General features: G+C 41.4%; 1 protein-coding gene across 3 annotated transcripts in view; it reads right to left on the bottom strand.

The window, feature by feature from the left end:
- Positions 1 to 14,510, bottom strand: part of larp1 (La ribonucleoprotein 1, translational regulator) — a 49,646-nt gene that overhangs the window by 25,725 nt on the left and 9,411 nt on the right. For all 3 annotated transcript variants that reach the window (XM_018691355.2, XM_018691356.2, XM_018691359.2), the window contains exons 2-3: positions 3,834 to 3,898; positions 2,556 to 2,621 (exon numbers count right to left, since the gene is read on the bottom strand). In XM_018691355.2, the coding sequence (XP_018546871.1) occupies positions 2,556 to 2,621; positions 3,834 to 3,898 (131 nt within the window). The remainder of the gene's footprint in view (positions 1 to 2,555; positions 2,622 to 3,833; positions 3,899 to 14,510) is intronic.

The following is a 14,510-nucleotide window of genomic DNA, read 5'->3' as shown; positions in this document are numbered from 1 at the left end:
TAATTATTTCAGTCATCTGTCTTTAGGCAAAAGAAAATGCCAAAAATTCACTGGTCTCAGCTTCTCAAATGTGGAAATTTGTTGCTATCTATTGTCTAAATGGTTTAGTAAACTGAATATGTGTGGGGTTTGGAGAAACTGGAGCCAATAAATGGAGAGTGTTCTCTGAATGAAAATATAGAACCAGCTTGATTAACAATTAATTAATTATCAAAATTGTTAAGAATAATTTTCTGTTGGTCTGGAGAAAGTTACAGAATCATCAGCTACATTCTTATGTTAGAACTGTAAAGGTAGACAGCAGGACAGATTATAGCATGAGATATTTAAGTTTAGCTTGAACCACAGCACCAGACTCTACAGCACAACCCTGCAATCAAAACTCCTCCTTTATCAAATTTCAGTGTCTTATTTCCCAGCGTGGATAATCTGTGGAATTCAGCGATGGATTTACAGCTTTAAATATTACGTGATGGACAGTGAACTCCAGCCCCCTAAGAATAGCAGCAGCGCAGATCCAGGGGTGGTTTTATTGAGGGGGGATCCCCTAAAAGGACATCCCTTCCCAGGGCTCGGTCATCGTCTCCAAACTCCGCCCCTCCCGCCTTCCACTCCTGCCACCTGACCCACCGGTGGTTATTCCTGGCTCCGATGATGCGACCCACATTTTCCTGCTCGGGGACACGCGCTCTCCCTCATGTTCTCTCCAGACCTGGCTGCCTAAAATAGGGGAGGTAACCGGGGTCGCTCACCCGGTGACACACTATCGTCCGGAGATCAGAAATAGAAAAACAGCTCTGAGGGGCGACTTACTACTGCTGCTACTGTAAGAGGAAACAGATTAGATGCATCCCCTGCCACACCCACAGCTGTAGGGAACCAGAGGATAAGTATAGAAGGGCGGGGCTCCATATGGTGAACGGTGCTATGGGCACCTGAGCTGAGCCGGTCTAGACTCGAGTAGAGCTTAAATACAACAGGTCTAAGCGCTTAGGTGTAACACCATATTTAAGATTCTTGCTTCATAAATGTCTCTTTGATATGATTATTAATATAGTTGTTGACAGCTTTTCCATTAATCAACTGTTTCAGCAACAGGCTCTGTGGACAACTGAGCTGAGTGGGTCTAAAACAGGGTTGGGGTTTGTTCAGGGCGATTTACTTGAAAATTAATTTTCATTTACGATCTTTAAGGATATATATGTTATAATCCTTCAGGAGATCTGAGATAGGATTTTTCTAAATTTCAGGATTTTTCTTCCAAATTACTGACAGTATGTTTACCGTTTCCTTGGCTACTAAAAAGAGGCTTGATTTCAGAGTTGGAACATTTTGCCTGTTGCCTGCTTTGAGGTCAGCCATCTTTGTTTTGTCTCCAGTGTCAGAGAGGTCCTGGCATGGTGGTGGTGAGCCTGGACTAACCAAAACGCTTTTAAAAAAGAACCATGCAGTCCTGAGGACATAAAGTCGGGCCAGCAGACGCAGACTGCTGTGTCTGGATGTGCTGTTTAGCTGCTGTGTAATTACAGCCACAACCACTAAAATACCTATTGTAGAAAACGACACACATCCACTACAGCAGAGTGCAGCAGGGTGAGCGGAGTGGCTCTTTCTGATTGTGTGGTGAATATAATAAAGAGACTTGAAGCTACAAAGTTGCTTTTTTAATCAACACCATCCCCTATTACTGACTCTGCTGTCACCTATGTTTGGTCAACCGTTTGTTTTTTTTTTTTTACTTTTCAGGAGCGTACAACCTGAGTAATAGAGACTTAAACTAAAAATACATTTCCCAACTTCTAATCCTGTGTCCTTATTGTGTTCATATGAAAATCCCTCCCTTCTAATGAGTCATCTTAAACACAGGGGCATGAATTTATCCAATCAAATGTGATTTGGGGTGACCAGCCAACCCCACCCAGTACATAAAACAGTTAGCTCAAGGGACTTAGTAGCTAGCAGTGGTGTGTGTGAAAGGAAACAAGCCGTTCAATACAGCTCAGTATCTCATCACAGCTCTGTACCGCACCAGCACTAATTCACTGAGCTGCTCCCACTTTTGAGCGAACCAACCAAATATAAAGGATCTCATTTCAATCCCTCTTGTAACCACACCTAGCCCACATATGCTGTTTGGCTCAGAAATTTGACTTCATTTCACTGTTTTTAAGAGGGTTTTCAGTCAGAAGGTCTTGATTTACACAAGGGGTAAAATCTTTACCTAGGAAATGGCCACATGGTAGCACCAAGGGATCAGGAACTGTTAAACACTAAATTATTGTGCAATAAAGCAACTTTACGTGGCCTCAAGAGCTGAGTGCAAGATAAAAATACAAGTCTAATATTGGCGTACATGTGGAATAAGATGTTTAATACACAGACGGATTTCACCAGTTGCACTACTGTCCACTGAACATGTCTGGACGTCCAACGCAACAACTATGAAACAGTGCAGTGGTCTTTAACAGAGTTTTGGACGGCAGACAACACCCTCACTTCATCACTGTGTCCTCTATACATCTACCCACATGAGACTCAACACTTCTCAGACCTACCTGCATGTCTTTAGTTGCGATCTCCCCAGGAGTTGGCCAGCTGTTTGTGTCACCGAAATCTCCAACCTGAGCAACAAATTCAAAAAGAAAAAAGAAAGACAGACAACAGACATTTCATTAAATCAAGAAATTCAAATTTTTATATTTGCATGACATTTTGGTGTAGCTATAAAATCCTGCAAAGAAGTCTGACACAGACACTTCCTCATCATTTTTCTCACTTGCCTGTTGTCAGAACTAAGTAATAGAGACTTAAACCACCCCTCCCCCCCCCACTCCCCTCCAATATTCAGCCATATGTTGCCTGTAGTTTGTCAATATCTGGCCTTTGTTTCTGCAACGCTGCAGTTAACTCGGAGCGTCATAAACGCCTGTGGTCAGGGTGTGGTTAACAACCCTGTAGTACTATAGCAGAGACTGCCATCAAAGGTATGAAGTTGTGAATGAAATGCTTTGAGGATGGTTAGTTTGTTTTATCTGCCAGGCCACTGGCTCACCAGGAACTCGCATTTGCATTCCTCAGAGTGTGAGGGGAGGATACTACACACGGCTTGAGGCGTGACAGAAAACACAGCACAAACCTTCGCTGAGCTGTCTAATGAATGATTACATGACATAAAAGGTTATTTTCTCAATTTGAAGTCACAGTATTGTGGCGTATTAGCAGCAATAAAACACTGCTCTTCACATTCAACATCTAAAGTTAAAAAGTCCAGATGGTGATATAAAGTGCATCCTGCACAGTAACTGAAGCTGAACCAGAGTAAAGTAAGTATAAAACTACAGCAAGAGGTTAGCTTAGCTTAGCATGAAGACTGGAAACAAAGGCAAACATCTGGCCTACCATCACAAATATCCTGTTACAAATATCCTGAATGATGGTGTAATATCCACTGTGGATAAAAGTCTATTTTTTCTCCTCAGTGATAATTTTTAAAACACTAAATTTTACTCTGGGGAGACAATACTGTGACCACACAAGGCCCATTTCTTTTTAAACTAGGCTGGAAATAGGGCTGATGCACAAGAGAGAGAACTGTTTTCCATTTGATTATTTTTCTAGTTTATCCTGTCTTCTGTATTCATCCCCATCAAATCTGAGAGAAAACCAATGCTGTAAATTTGACAGACATAAACACTGCAGTTACTTTCTTCACTTTGATTTGCTTAATATGCTTGTTTCTGAATCCATTCTGGCACTGTTAGATCTTCTAGGAATACTTCTTTACCTTAAATGGAGCATTACTATATACATCATGTACAGACACAGATCATTACCTTTCCTCCACGTCTGGCTTTGGGTGGGTTCCCTGCTCTCACCACCTTGGCCGGGCCGGTCGACTCTGTGGAAACACATCAAAATGATCTATATTACAACTGGCTCTGCATACATGAACACAGACCATCTAAAATTCGTTTAGCAAAAGCAATATTTGGAGAGGAGAGCAGGAAAACAACAGATTTGATCTGAAATGAATCCCCCTCCGGAAATAACAAAGTTGTGTGGAACATCAGCTGAACAGACAACAACCCAAAAACACGAGATCAAACACATAAGAGCTTGTTTTCCTGTTTCAGTCTTGTCCACATTTACAAACTTGTTTGTCACAGCTTCTTTTTAATTAACTTTGTCTTATCTACCTGTTGCAGGTAGGCTCTCAATAAATCACCTGAATTTATTTGCCATTTTCTACCTGTCTCAACTGTGGCATTATTTCCAGATAAACTAAATAAAAAGTCAGTACCATCATTTTTCTGACCTGTCAGTGCTGTAACCAGGTACAGCTACAGACCAAGACAGAGCACAAACAAAACCACTAGAATACATGATCAGACTCGTGGCACACTGATTTAACCTGGAGAAACACAGACTGAGAAACAAACCAGTGCAGGCACAAAAGCACAAAGCCGTCAAGAGGATGTTATCAGTCCGGTGGATGCAAAAAACTAAATCATGGTGATACTTCCTCAGAAAATCCATTAAAGAATGATTTAGAGCAATTTGTCAATTTAGTCTCTAATTGTCAGAAAATAATGTAAAAAGCTGATCAAAGCTTCCCAGTGTCCAAGTGTGATGTCTTTAAATTGTTGTTTTAGCTGAAAGATGATCCATTTACTATGATATAAAAGAGGGAAACACATTTGAGGAGATGGAAACAGAAAATGTTTCACATTTTTCCCTGAAATATGACAAACAAGTCAACCATTAGCAAATTTATTGTTGATTAACTTTCTGTAAACTGACTCATTGGATAATCAACTTATCATTTTAGCACTAAAGTGATTAAATAAGCCAAAATGACACTTCATATGTGCTCCCAGTATTTTATGTTTATGTATAATTGGGACCCGTCAGCTGACTGTTGTGGCTGGTTTGTCATTAGCTTCTGACGTAGCAGTTGCTAATCTTCCACATTTGTGCAAATATGTGGAAGACTAATGAGGATTATCTTATTACAAATGTCCAAATGAATTAAAAATGTTCAAATAAAACATTAATACAACAATGAAAGCAATGGTCCAGACCATGAAAAAATATAGAACCAAACCAATAACACACACAACCATCAATAATATCAATAAATTAGAACTAATTGCCACATATCCAAACAAAATCGAGATAAAAATTGTGCCACACAAGAACAAACAGGTGGCCGCTTATAATTACCACAACAGAGCTGTGTTTACATACACAATCACCCATATCCTTTGTGAAAACTAAGTCAACAGGTAGAAAGACACATATATTCAGCCACATGGTCTGCTCTAGGTACAATTAAATTTGTTTATTGTGTAAGCACTTGCTGTTTTGGTAAATTATTCCATTCAACAGAAGCCATGTATATAACTCTTAGTGTATGTCTGTGGTTGGCTTCGATTTAGCCGAAAAAGAACTGAGGTATGTCTGAAAATGCAGCTTTCCTCATGAAAACAAGCCACAACGACCAGCCAGCGCCATTCCAGGTCATGAATATTCATACAAACAAACCAACAGAGCAGCTAGGCTAACTTCATCGTGTCAATCTGGCTTGTGTCCTAAACTCAAGAGATCTTGTCTCACTCAGTGATTCCAGGAGTGAGAGCGGCTCACGGGGACTTCGCTGAGCCATTTACACCAAAGAGCAAATCTCAGTAAGCTCCTTAAGGACGATCGTGTCGAGGGACAGCACCAGAAAGGTGGGGGGGTAAAATCCTTAGGCAGACTACAATGTAAAAACACCAGAAGCTGCAGCGCACCAAGGTTTCATCACAAACATGAGTGTATGTAACCAGATATTCAACCAACTGTAGCTGAAACTATTAATTCTTAATTAATCGATTGATTGTTAATGTCAGAAAATGCCTGTTCTAATTTCTCACTCTCTCTCTAAAGTTATGTTGCTTTGTTGAACTGATGCTCAGTTTATTATTGTATGAGAAAAGAAAGTCATCAAATCAGCATCTGAAAAGCTGGAATCAGCTAATGTCGGACAGTTTTTGCTTATGAAAACATAAAAGAAGCAGAAGAAATATTAATCTGATTGTCAAAATTTTGCTGACTAATTTTCCAATGATCGACTAATCCTAGACTGAAAACTGATCTGCACGCAATTTTAATAATTATCAGAATTGTTTAAAACATTTGCCAACTCAAAACATTAGTTTGTCATATGTGAATATTTGCTGCTTTTCTCTTTTTTACATCATTGTAAATTAAATATCTGAGGATGTCATTCTGGGCTCCAGGAAACCTTTTATGAATTGAAACAAATAAGTGATACTGATGTTGAAAGTAATCTTTAGATGCAGCCTTCAACAACACATCAGACAGGAGACAAAACATGACGGGAAATATCTTGAAATATCAGTACGTCCGCAGCAGAAAGTGTGTTCACAAGTCTCTTCATCAGCTTATGTTTGTGTAAGAACAGTTCTAGACACAGCGAGAGATGAGAAAAAATTATAAATAACAAAAGGCCAGGCTGGGTAAAGACACTGTAACTAGGAATGAATTTGACAATTACTGCTGACTACTGTTTGAACAAGCAGTGAGAGAAGCCAAACCAGGAGAATATCAACTCAAAAAGAAGAAGCAAAGGCACAAGTGTAGTAAGGTTACACTGAGATCCTATCATTCTTTACAGAGGAATGTTGAACTTTTTATGGGCAGAAAATCTGTCTGGCTTTTCTTTTCCAGCCTTGTTGAGAGGTCCAGTGAGAGTGCACCAATCTACCAGAGAGGTAGATTAGTGCAAGCACAGTATCTACAGTACACTGTATGTTGGTCTTACTACAATCCTGCAGGCAAAAACTGCGACCAACTGGAGGTCATGTTTGCAGAGAGCATGACTGCACAACCACCCTGAGGGTCAGTAAGACAGAAAGCAGCCCTGAAAAATAAGGATCCAAACGCAGCAGGTGCAGCTAGTGGATGGAGACACAAAACTGTCCAACAAACAGCAGCACTGAGATCTGTACTCACCAACAGGAACAGGAATACATGAGCAGAATTAATAGTGAGATTTAACTCACACTCCCTGACACTACAGCTCTGACCTTTGCTTCATCTCGTTTGCTGAACTGTGTCACAGTCATGTGTCCGGGCATTTTCAACAGAGGGAACTTTGTCGGCAGAAATATTTCTCCAAAACTGAATTTCTAGGAAGTTTCTTCTCTGTCGGAGGATGCATGGTATAAAGTGTCAGGAAGGATCAAAAAGAGGACATAAAGTCTAAAAACAACCATGCAACCTGAGCCCACAATGGCCCGAGGGTGTGGTGTACATACAGGACAAGCACGGTGCGATGGTCATTTAAACAGGACAACAAGTTATTCCAGCGTGCTTTGTTATCTGCAACTGTGACTAAGTAGCACAGAACAAGCACTGAATAGACTGGAAAAGGCAACTTGATATAAAGTCTCATTTTGTTTCCTCAGCTGTTGCTCAAACAGCTGACATAGTGTCTGAATAAGAGAAAGGAGCTGATATAACTGTGTGAAAAACTGAGCTGCTGATGTTCAAAGACAGAATATTTGTAACCTATCCTTCCTTTAAGTAAATACACGTCTTTATTAAGGACAGGTTATTTTCTTTTTAGCACAGGTTATAAATGAAATCTCAAGTCTTCCCCAGTTCCTTTAAATGAAGCAACTCTAGTGTGTCATCCTGGTCAAAGATCAGAAGTTCAGCTCTGTTTTTCATGTTAGCATAAATAAAATGACATATTAAACTGAAATTTGGTTTTGCCTTTCAGTCAAGTCCAACAGTTTTGTTCATCTTGTCCCATCAGTTTGTACAGAAGCAGCTGGTTCTATGCAATATAAAAAGGTCACATGAACTAATTCACCACTGAAACGTTTGCTTTGTGAAGCTGGCAGCTTAACCTCTTGGCTACATTTCACAGTGAAATAAAAGCTTCTTAAAGCCCTGCGTTGTTTCCAATGGTTAACTCAACATCTCACACTCCGGCGGGCACGGAGTGTGAGATGTTGCTTCAACAGTGTGCTGCTGATCCCAATCGCGGCTGATGACGTCGCATGAACCTGCTATTCAGCCAAAAATCGCTAATGACAGATGGCAGGACAAGAGGATTTCTCGAACCGAAGCTGCAGCGTTCACCAAAATTCATGATCGAAGAAGAGTCGACACAGAATCATGACGGAGGATTGAGTCTCCAGCAGAAACGTCTTTCTGGCTTTTTAGGAGCAGCATGACCAGGGATTTTCTCCTTCTTCTTCACCTAGATTAAGATTTGGGTCTTTACAAGGCCACATACAACAATGAGAAAGTCCTGATCTCCTCTCAGCAGCCTGACGAACAAACTTTGGCCTGGACAACAACTTTGTGCTCAGGTCAAGGATTCAACACAAATTCCTTGAGTATTTATCCCCACCCCCCACCCCCCCTTTATCTGCTTAGGTTGAGCACAAAGTGTGAACAACAATAGCCTCAAAGTTTCACACACAGTCACACTGCTGGATACAGTGCATGACAGAGCATGTTAACAGTCCACGACACATACCGGGGGAGAGCAGATTTGCCCTGTAACCGTCAGATTTTTCCTGCGAAGTGCTGAAATGCTCCGACTGGTTTCACTGCCTAATCACAGGAAGTGGGACGAATTATGAAAGCCTTAGTCAGGTTTTATTTAGTGTTTCAGCATCGTCATTGTGACAGGACTCCAACTCTCAAATGCAGCCTCAGAGTAAGGACCACAGGACTTTTTTTAAAACCAGTATTTATTTTTTTTCAGTTCCTACACTTATTTGAATTTCAGGTAAAGACACCAGTGCTCTGACCTGAAACAGTTGGTCACTTTTCCCCTCATACATTATATTCATTTTAACGACAACAGCCGAAACAGCAGCATGGCTCTGGGCATGGCAAAGTCTGTGTATTTGCCAGTCGATTCACCACTTTGGGAATCGACTGGGTTCAGATCTTATTAAGAGACACAAAATGCTCACTGTTGTCTGTTTATCACAGTAAATGTTGGTGGAGGGACATTTTATGATTTAGTATTTATTTAAAAGCAGGTCATTTAAACTTGAGGTGCTTTTTGGTGTTCAGAGACAAACATAATGCTTAGCTCATCCGATCTGAAAACTGAACAACTGCACCACAGCTGTGGGGATGATATTCTGACGTTTTACAGGCCACACAGTTTCTATTTGCAGTAAGTAGTTTGTCCTTGTTCTGTTCATACAATCAAACTGGCTTAAGATCTTTCAAAACTACTTAAAGCCTCACAGTTCCACGAACTGTGAGTCATGCATCGAACCAGACTGGTTTGTGCTTCATAAAACTGGAAACCGAGTTGTGTAGTCCTGTCAGCCGCTGCAACTGGCAGACAATCAGCGGCTGTTCGACGCTAAACAGCAGGTTTGTCGAGCTAAGCCACTTTCTTCTGATCAGCTGAGCCGCGAGCTACGATTCCTCCATTGTGAGCATGTAAGGCATCACTCACAGGGCTGCTCAGTGTTCGCTGCATATCAGATGATATCAGATGATAGTTTAAGGTCAGAGGAGAGCCTCCCAGGGCCAGGACGTCTGCCAAACTATAAGCTGCAGCTCCTCGGGCAGTCACAGTCGACACAGCATTTGGCCAAAACGCCCTTTTCTAGATGTCGTCTGGGATTTAATTGATTTATTTCAGTTTTCCTTTTGGAAGTAGCCATTATCCCTGACCTTTCTGTATTATTTGGCACTTTGATATTTTTAAATGAAACATTTTTTAAGGAAAATGGTGGTTCAGTCAATGTCCTACTACAAAGTGCTGGTATAATTTGTTACCCTTGCTGCTAATAAATACAGTTGCATAACCAAAAAGGTATTTATGAAACTCCACATGCATTTTAACCACAGGAATCCACTTCTACATTTGGTTCCTCATACAGTACTTCCTGCCACCACAGCCACAAAATGTTGGGGGACTGACTGGTCGAACCCAAATTTTCAGACTGCTACAACCGGCGTATTCAACAGTAAAAAAGCCCAGACCATCTTTATCCTGAATCTTCCTACGTTATTGTTGTTTGCCATGTAAGTTATGTGGCTGACCTCCAAATACTTAACTTTAAAAAAATCAAGTTAAAGAGTCAAGTAATTCCAATTTTATCCACAATCATTTAAGTCTGCAAGTCAAGGAAGGACAGGAGAAAAATGGACAGAAATATAACGTAACTTTCTACTTATTCCATCATGATTAAAGTAAAACAGAAAAACAGACAACCTTATTTTGAAGACATTACAAAACTCTATTATCCCAACTGCACATCAGTAAATGATTACGATCTTTTCCACGATCGTGGGATTTACAGTTTCAGGGAGTATTTGCTCCGAGCGTAAAAGCACCTTGAGAACAATCTGACTCGACAGGTAGGAGTGAAGTCTGGGTGTTATCTAAGCGTTATGTGCCCAACTGTACAAAAGCGATGATAAGAGTGTTATATTCTGTGAAACTCAAGGACAGGTCAGGTGTGCATATGTCTGTGTGTGCGTTGCAGAGACACATACTTAAATAACATAGAAACAAATGGTGGAGAGAGAATTAGTGAAGATATACAGATGAGGAGGAGGAGGGACAACAGAAGTGCTGATTTTGCAATGTTTGCATTAACAGAGTTTTATCAAACCAAGTGCTCATACTTTATCCAGAGTTGAATAAGCAAATAAGACAAAATCAGGCAAAATCAAGGATGAGGCAGAGGAAATGCATTAACCCTTCTCTCAAAAAGCTGAGCTTATGTGGAAACAAAAGCTTCTTCAGTATTTGCAGCTCTGCAGTGTGACTCAGAAACATATACAACCACCTGAAATGTCAAAATATAAAATGGGGAAGCCATTAAGAGCAAAACCACTAGAAAATCCCTTGTGCTTGACCACATCAACATCCATAACAGGAGCCTTAAACAGTGCATCACTGTTTGAAAAGCTCCCACAGGCACAGGGAGAGAAGAGGGGGAAAATATTTCAATTACAAAACCGCCCAAGAATTTTTTTGCAGACTCATACGGCCCTTTCAAAAAAAGACAAAAATATACGTGAATGAGGTCTGACCATCTTTACTTCTATACGAAAGTCAGAGCTTATTCAGACATGGGATGTAAATGTGTAATTGCCATAAAACTTATGGCAACCAACATAACACTGCAGTCATCCTTTAACTGCCTCTCCCTAATCATCAGTTCACCCAGCACACATTAGTAAGTAGAGACTCCTCCATCATCACCCTCTCCCCTCTGTCAGTTCCTCCCCTCTCCTCACTATTCACTCTCTCCCTCCCTCCCCCCTCCTGTGTGTTTATTCTCTTCGTCTCTCTTCGCAGCACTCAGGGAGTGTTGTTGTAGCCTGCTGTGCTCGCCAGACAGCCAGAGGCTACCATTAACATTAGCCGCCACCAACCCCCGCCAGTTCACATTAGCCATTATGTCCTCTGTTTCATAATACCGTTAGTTTAATTCACTCAGCTTTGTAGGCTCCATATCTTGATCATTTTACACATCCAAAATGCTTCACTGATTCATTTCCACATAAATTAAAACAAAACAGCAGCTGCAGGGATATTAATGCTAATTTACCTCAAGTTGCATAAACCCAACTTTGTATTATTGTTCATATGCTGGTTTTGTGTTAACTTAGTATTATCTCGCATTTCACCCCCCACCCCCCAAACACACACAGTCCCTCTCTCTCACTCTTTTCTCAGAAACTTGCAGCAGAGAACACAGCTCAGGTGGAGTCCAAAGACAAATTCCCATGGGTGCTACAGCACGCACCAGTGACAATACCTGCTCCAAAGCCCATGGGGTATATTGCTGGTGAAACCTATAAATAAACTCTGTGCCACGTCGGCTCTGCAGTCTTAGATAAACACAGTGGTAGTGTTGGGAAACCGGCCCAGTCCTCAGCCAGATGCAGGGACTCTTTGTTGGCTTTGGCAAGCAGTTTTTTTTTTTTTTTCCATATTCCACCACATGTATTGTAACATCATTCTGAAGTCACATCAGATTTGAAAGATTTACTTATTTAAGTGAGCGCTGGATTCTGGGGCTTCCCAGTTACAAGTTAAAGGGAGTAAAAGAAGCGCACTCATATCTTCCTCACATGACAATTTTCCACAGAAGCCAGGGTCTAATAGAAAAAAACCCTTATTAAAAACAGATGCATTTGAATATCAAAATGAATTTCTGTTTCTCTTTAGATAAAATAAATGTGAAATACTGCCAGGGCGATCTGAGACACACAAAGTTCCCTAAAAGGCACTGAAGAGAGCTAAAATATCTCATTTTGACTCCGCGCAGGGAAGCTGAGGAGGAGTGACAATCACCTTGAAATCACCTAAATAAATGATTAGTCATTTCTCACAGTAAAAATCTCAAGTAAACATGTAATCAGAATGAAACTTATCTACAGTTGTATCGAGTAGCTGCTTGTAGTCTGATGGTCTTACATGCAGAGCAGAGTGACGACAGAGGAGGGAAGCCTGTCTGCAAGAACCAAATATGGAGGAAACAGCAGTCAGAGCGTACACCACAGAGCGCCTGCCTCCCAGCTACACACACGCACGCACGCGCGCACGTCAAATACTCTCCCTCATCGTCACATGATCAGTATGGTGACATCACCTCTTGCAGAGTCAAAGGCTCAGACAGCAGAGGGCTGGGAGGTGTCTCCCTATGTACACTGAGCAGCAGTAACAACTCGCTCGCGCGCACACACACGTTAAGCCGAGGTCATGTAACAACAGAGTAACTGGGCTTAATGACTCTCACCTGACATCAACTCTCATCTGACATCACAGGCCCCAATGCTGAGCTCACACTAAGCAACTCTGCCTTCAAATTCCTGGATGAATCCTCAAATCTATTCTGGGATGCTTTTTTTTTGCAATTTGATTAAAACACATTTCATCTGCAGTGTGTGGCTGAGAGTTTTCACTACACAGCTGGTGTGAGCTACAGCATTATGACAACTATGTGATGTTAATGACTCGTGTCATGTCATGAACATAACTGATATAACAGCTTGGTACTCTCGCTGCTAATTCACAGGACACCAGAGTGAGGTAAACAACATTGTTGACCTTGGTAACATGTTGAAGGTGTTCTCACAAACAAAAAGAAACAACCTGTCAACCACAGCTCTTCACCCAACACTGAAATAATAGCTCTGAATATGTCCATATCTTGTTGTGCTACTGGAGAAGAGAGTTGAGCTAGCCGTGAAAACTACACTGCCTTTCCTGCAGCTGCTTCACAATAAAAGCAGAAGCACAGAGGTCCAGTTACAATCTAAAAAACTAAAAAAACTACCGATAGACATGGTTTTGTTTGAGGGAGGAGACGGTCACAGTTTGGCCAAGGTCAACCTGGCAACCAAGTGAAACAGTGCAGGTTGACGCAGTCGGGGTCAGGTTACACTCAAAAAGCGCCGGTTTGTAAAGCGTGTTTTCAGACCCCGTCAGAGGTCAGACATGTTTATGGTTGTTTCAAATGGCCACACCCGAAGGCGGAGTGAATGCCTGCTGTCATAGAGGAGAGGAGGAGATGCATTAATTGTTAAATACGAGGAGTACACAAGAGAACTGAATGAAAAGAGAGCTAAAGTTCAAACCTAGTTTACTTTCTCACCTCCACAGACCTGGCTGATCACAGCGGAAGAGGGTGTGAAGGTTGGATTGATTGTTTCAGGAAGATGCAAAAACTGTTGGTCACCCCCACCTCACCCCATCCCCCAAGCCAACATCTTTGTGTGGGGGGAGAGGGTGGTGGTGTCTGAAGCTACTGAACAATCTAACAAGCGTTTCTGAAGAAGCATACAGCGCTGGCAGCTTTGTCCTCGGCTGTGAGGCCCAAACAGAGCCACATGAATTGGCACAGTGCACAGTCATAGAAGTGAGCTAAATCCTAACTGTAGAGAAATGGCAAAAGTTGTCACTGCAGCTTTTTGCTCTTCTCACTGGTTAGAAAACACCTTGTTATGGCGAGGGCAGCTGGTTTGGACTGAATGCATAGACAGGTGTCTCACCTGGAAACAGAGCTTGAAGTCAAACAATGATGGATTTTGTGATTTAAACATAACAGTTGCTTTCATTTCCAGTCTGGCTTTCTTTACTCTGTCAGACATGTTTTTTTTTTTTTATTTCCTAGAAACCTAAACTCACTTCACTTTCAGATATCCTCATCCTTTATGAAAGTGGAGAAGTAAAAGTTACCTCTGGTCAACAAGCTGTGAATAACGTGTCTCTCTCGTGGCTCACCCTGCTCTGTGATAAACATTTTCATAAACCTCTTTCCTCAAGAATGCTTATTCATACTTGTGAACTGAGGCCTTTGGCCCGTACACAATTTTTTTAATACACTACTGACTGGACACATCCTCAACGCAAATGATCCACACCCTGAGCGAACGTCTGCTCTGCCCGGTCTGAGGTGTGCCTCTATCGCTGAATCCAGACACAAACCCAGAGGCAG

The sequence above is a fragment of the Lates calcarifer genome, linkage group LG20 (genome assembly GCF_001640805.2).
Source record: "Lates calcarifer isolate ASB-BC8 linkage group LG20, TLL_Latcal_v3, whole genome shotgun sequence".
Classification (NCBI taxonomy): domain Eukaryota; kingdom Metazoa; phylum Chordata; class Actinopteri; family Centropomidae; genus Lates; species Lates calcarifer.
The sequence above is the reverse complement of the archived record's forward strand: the minus strand, read 5'-3'. Positions and strand labels throughout refer to the sequence as shown.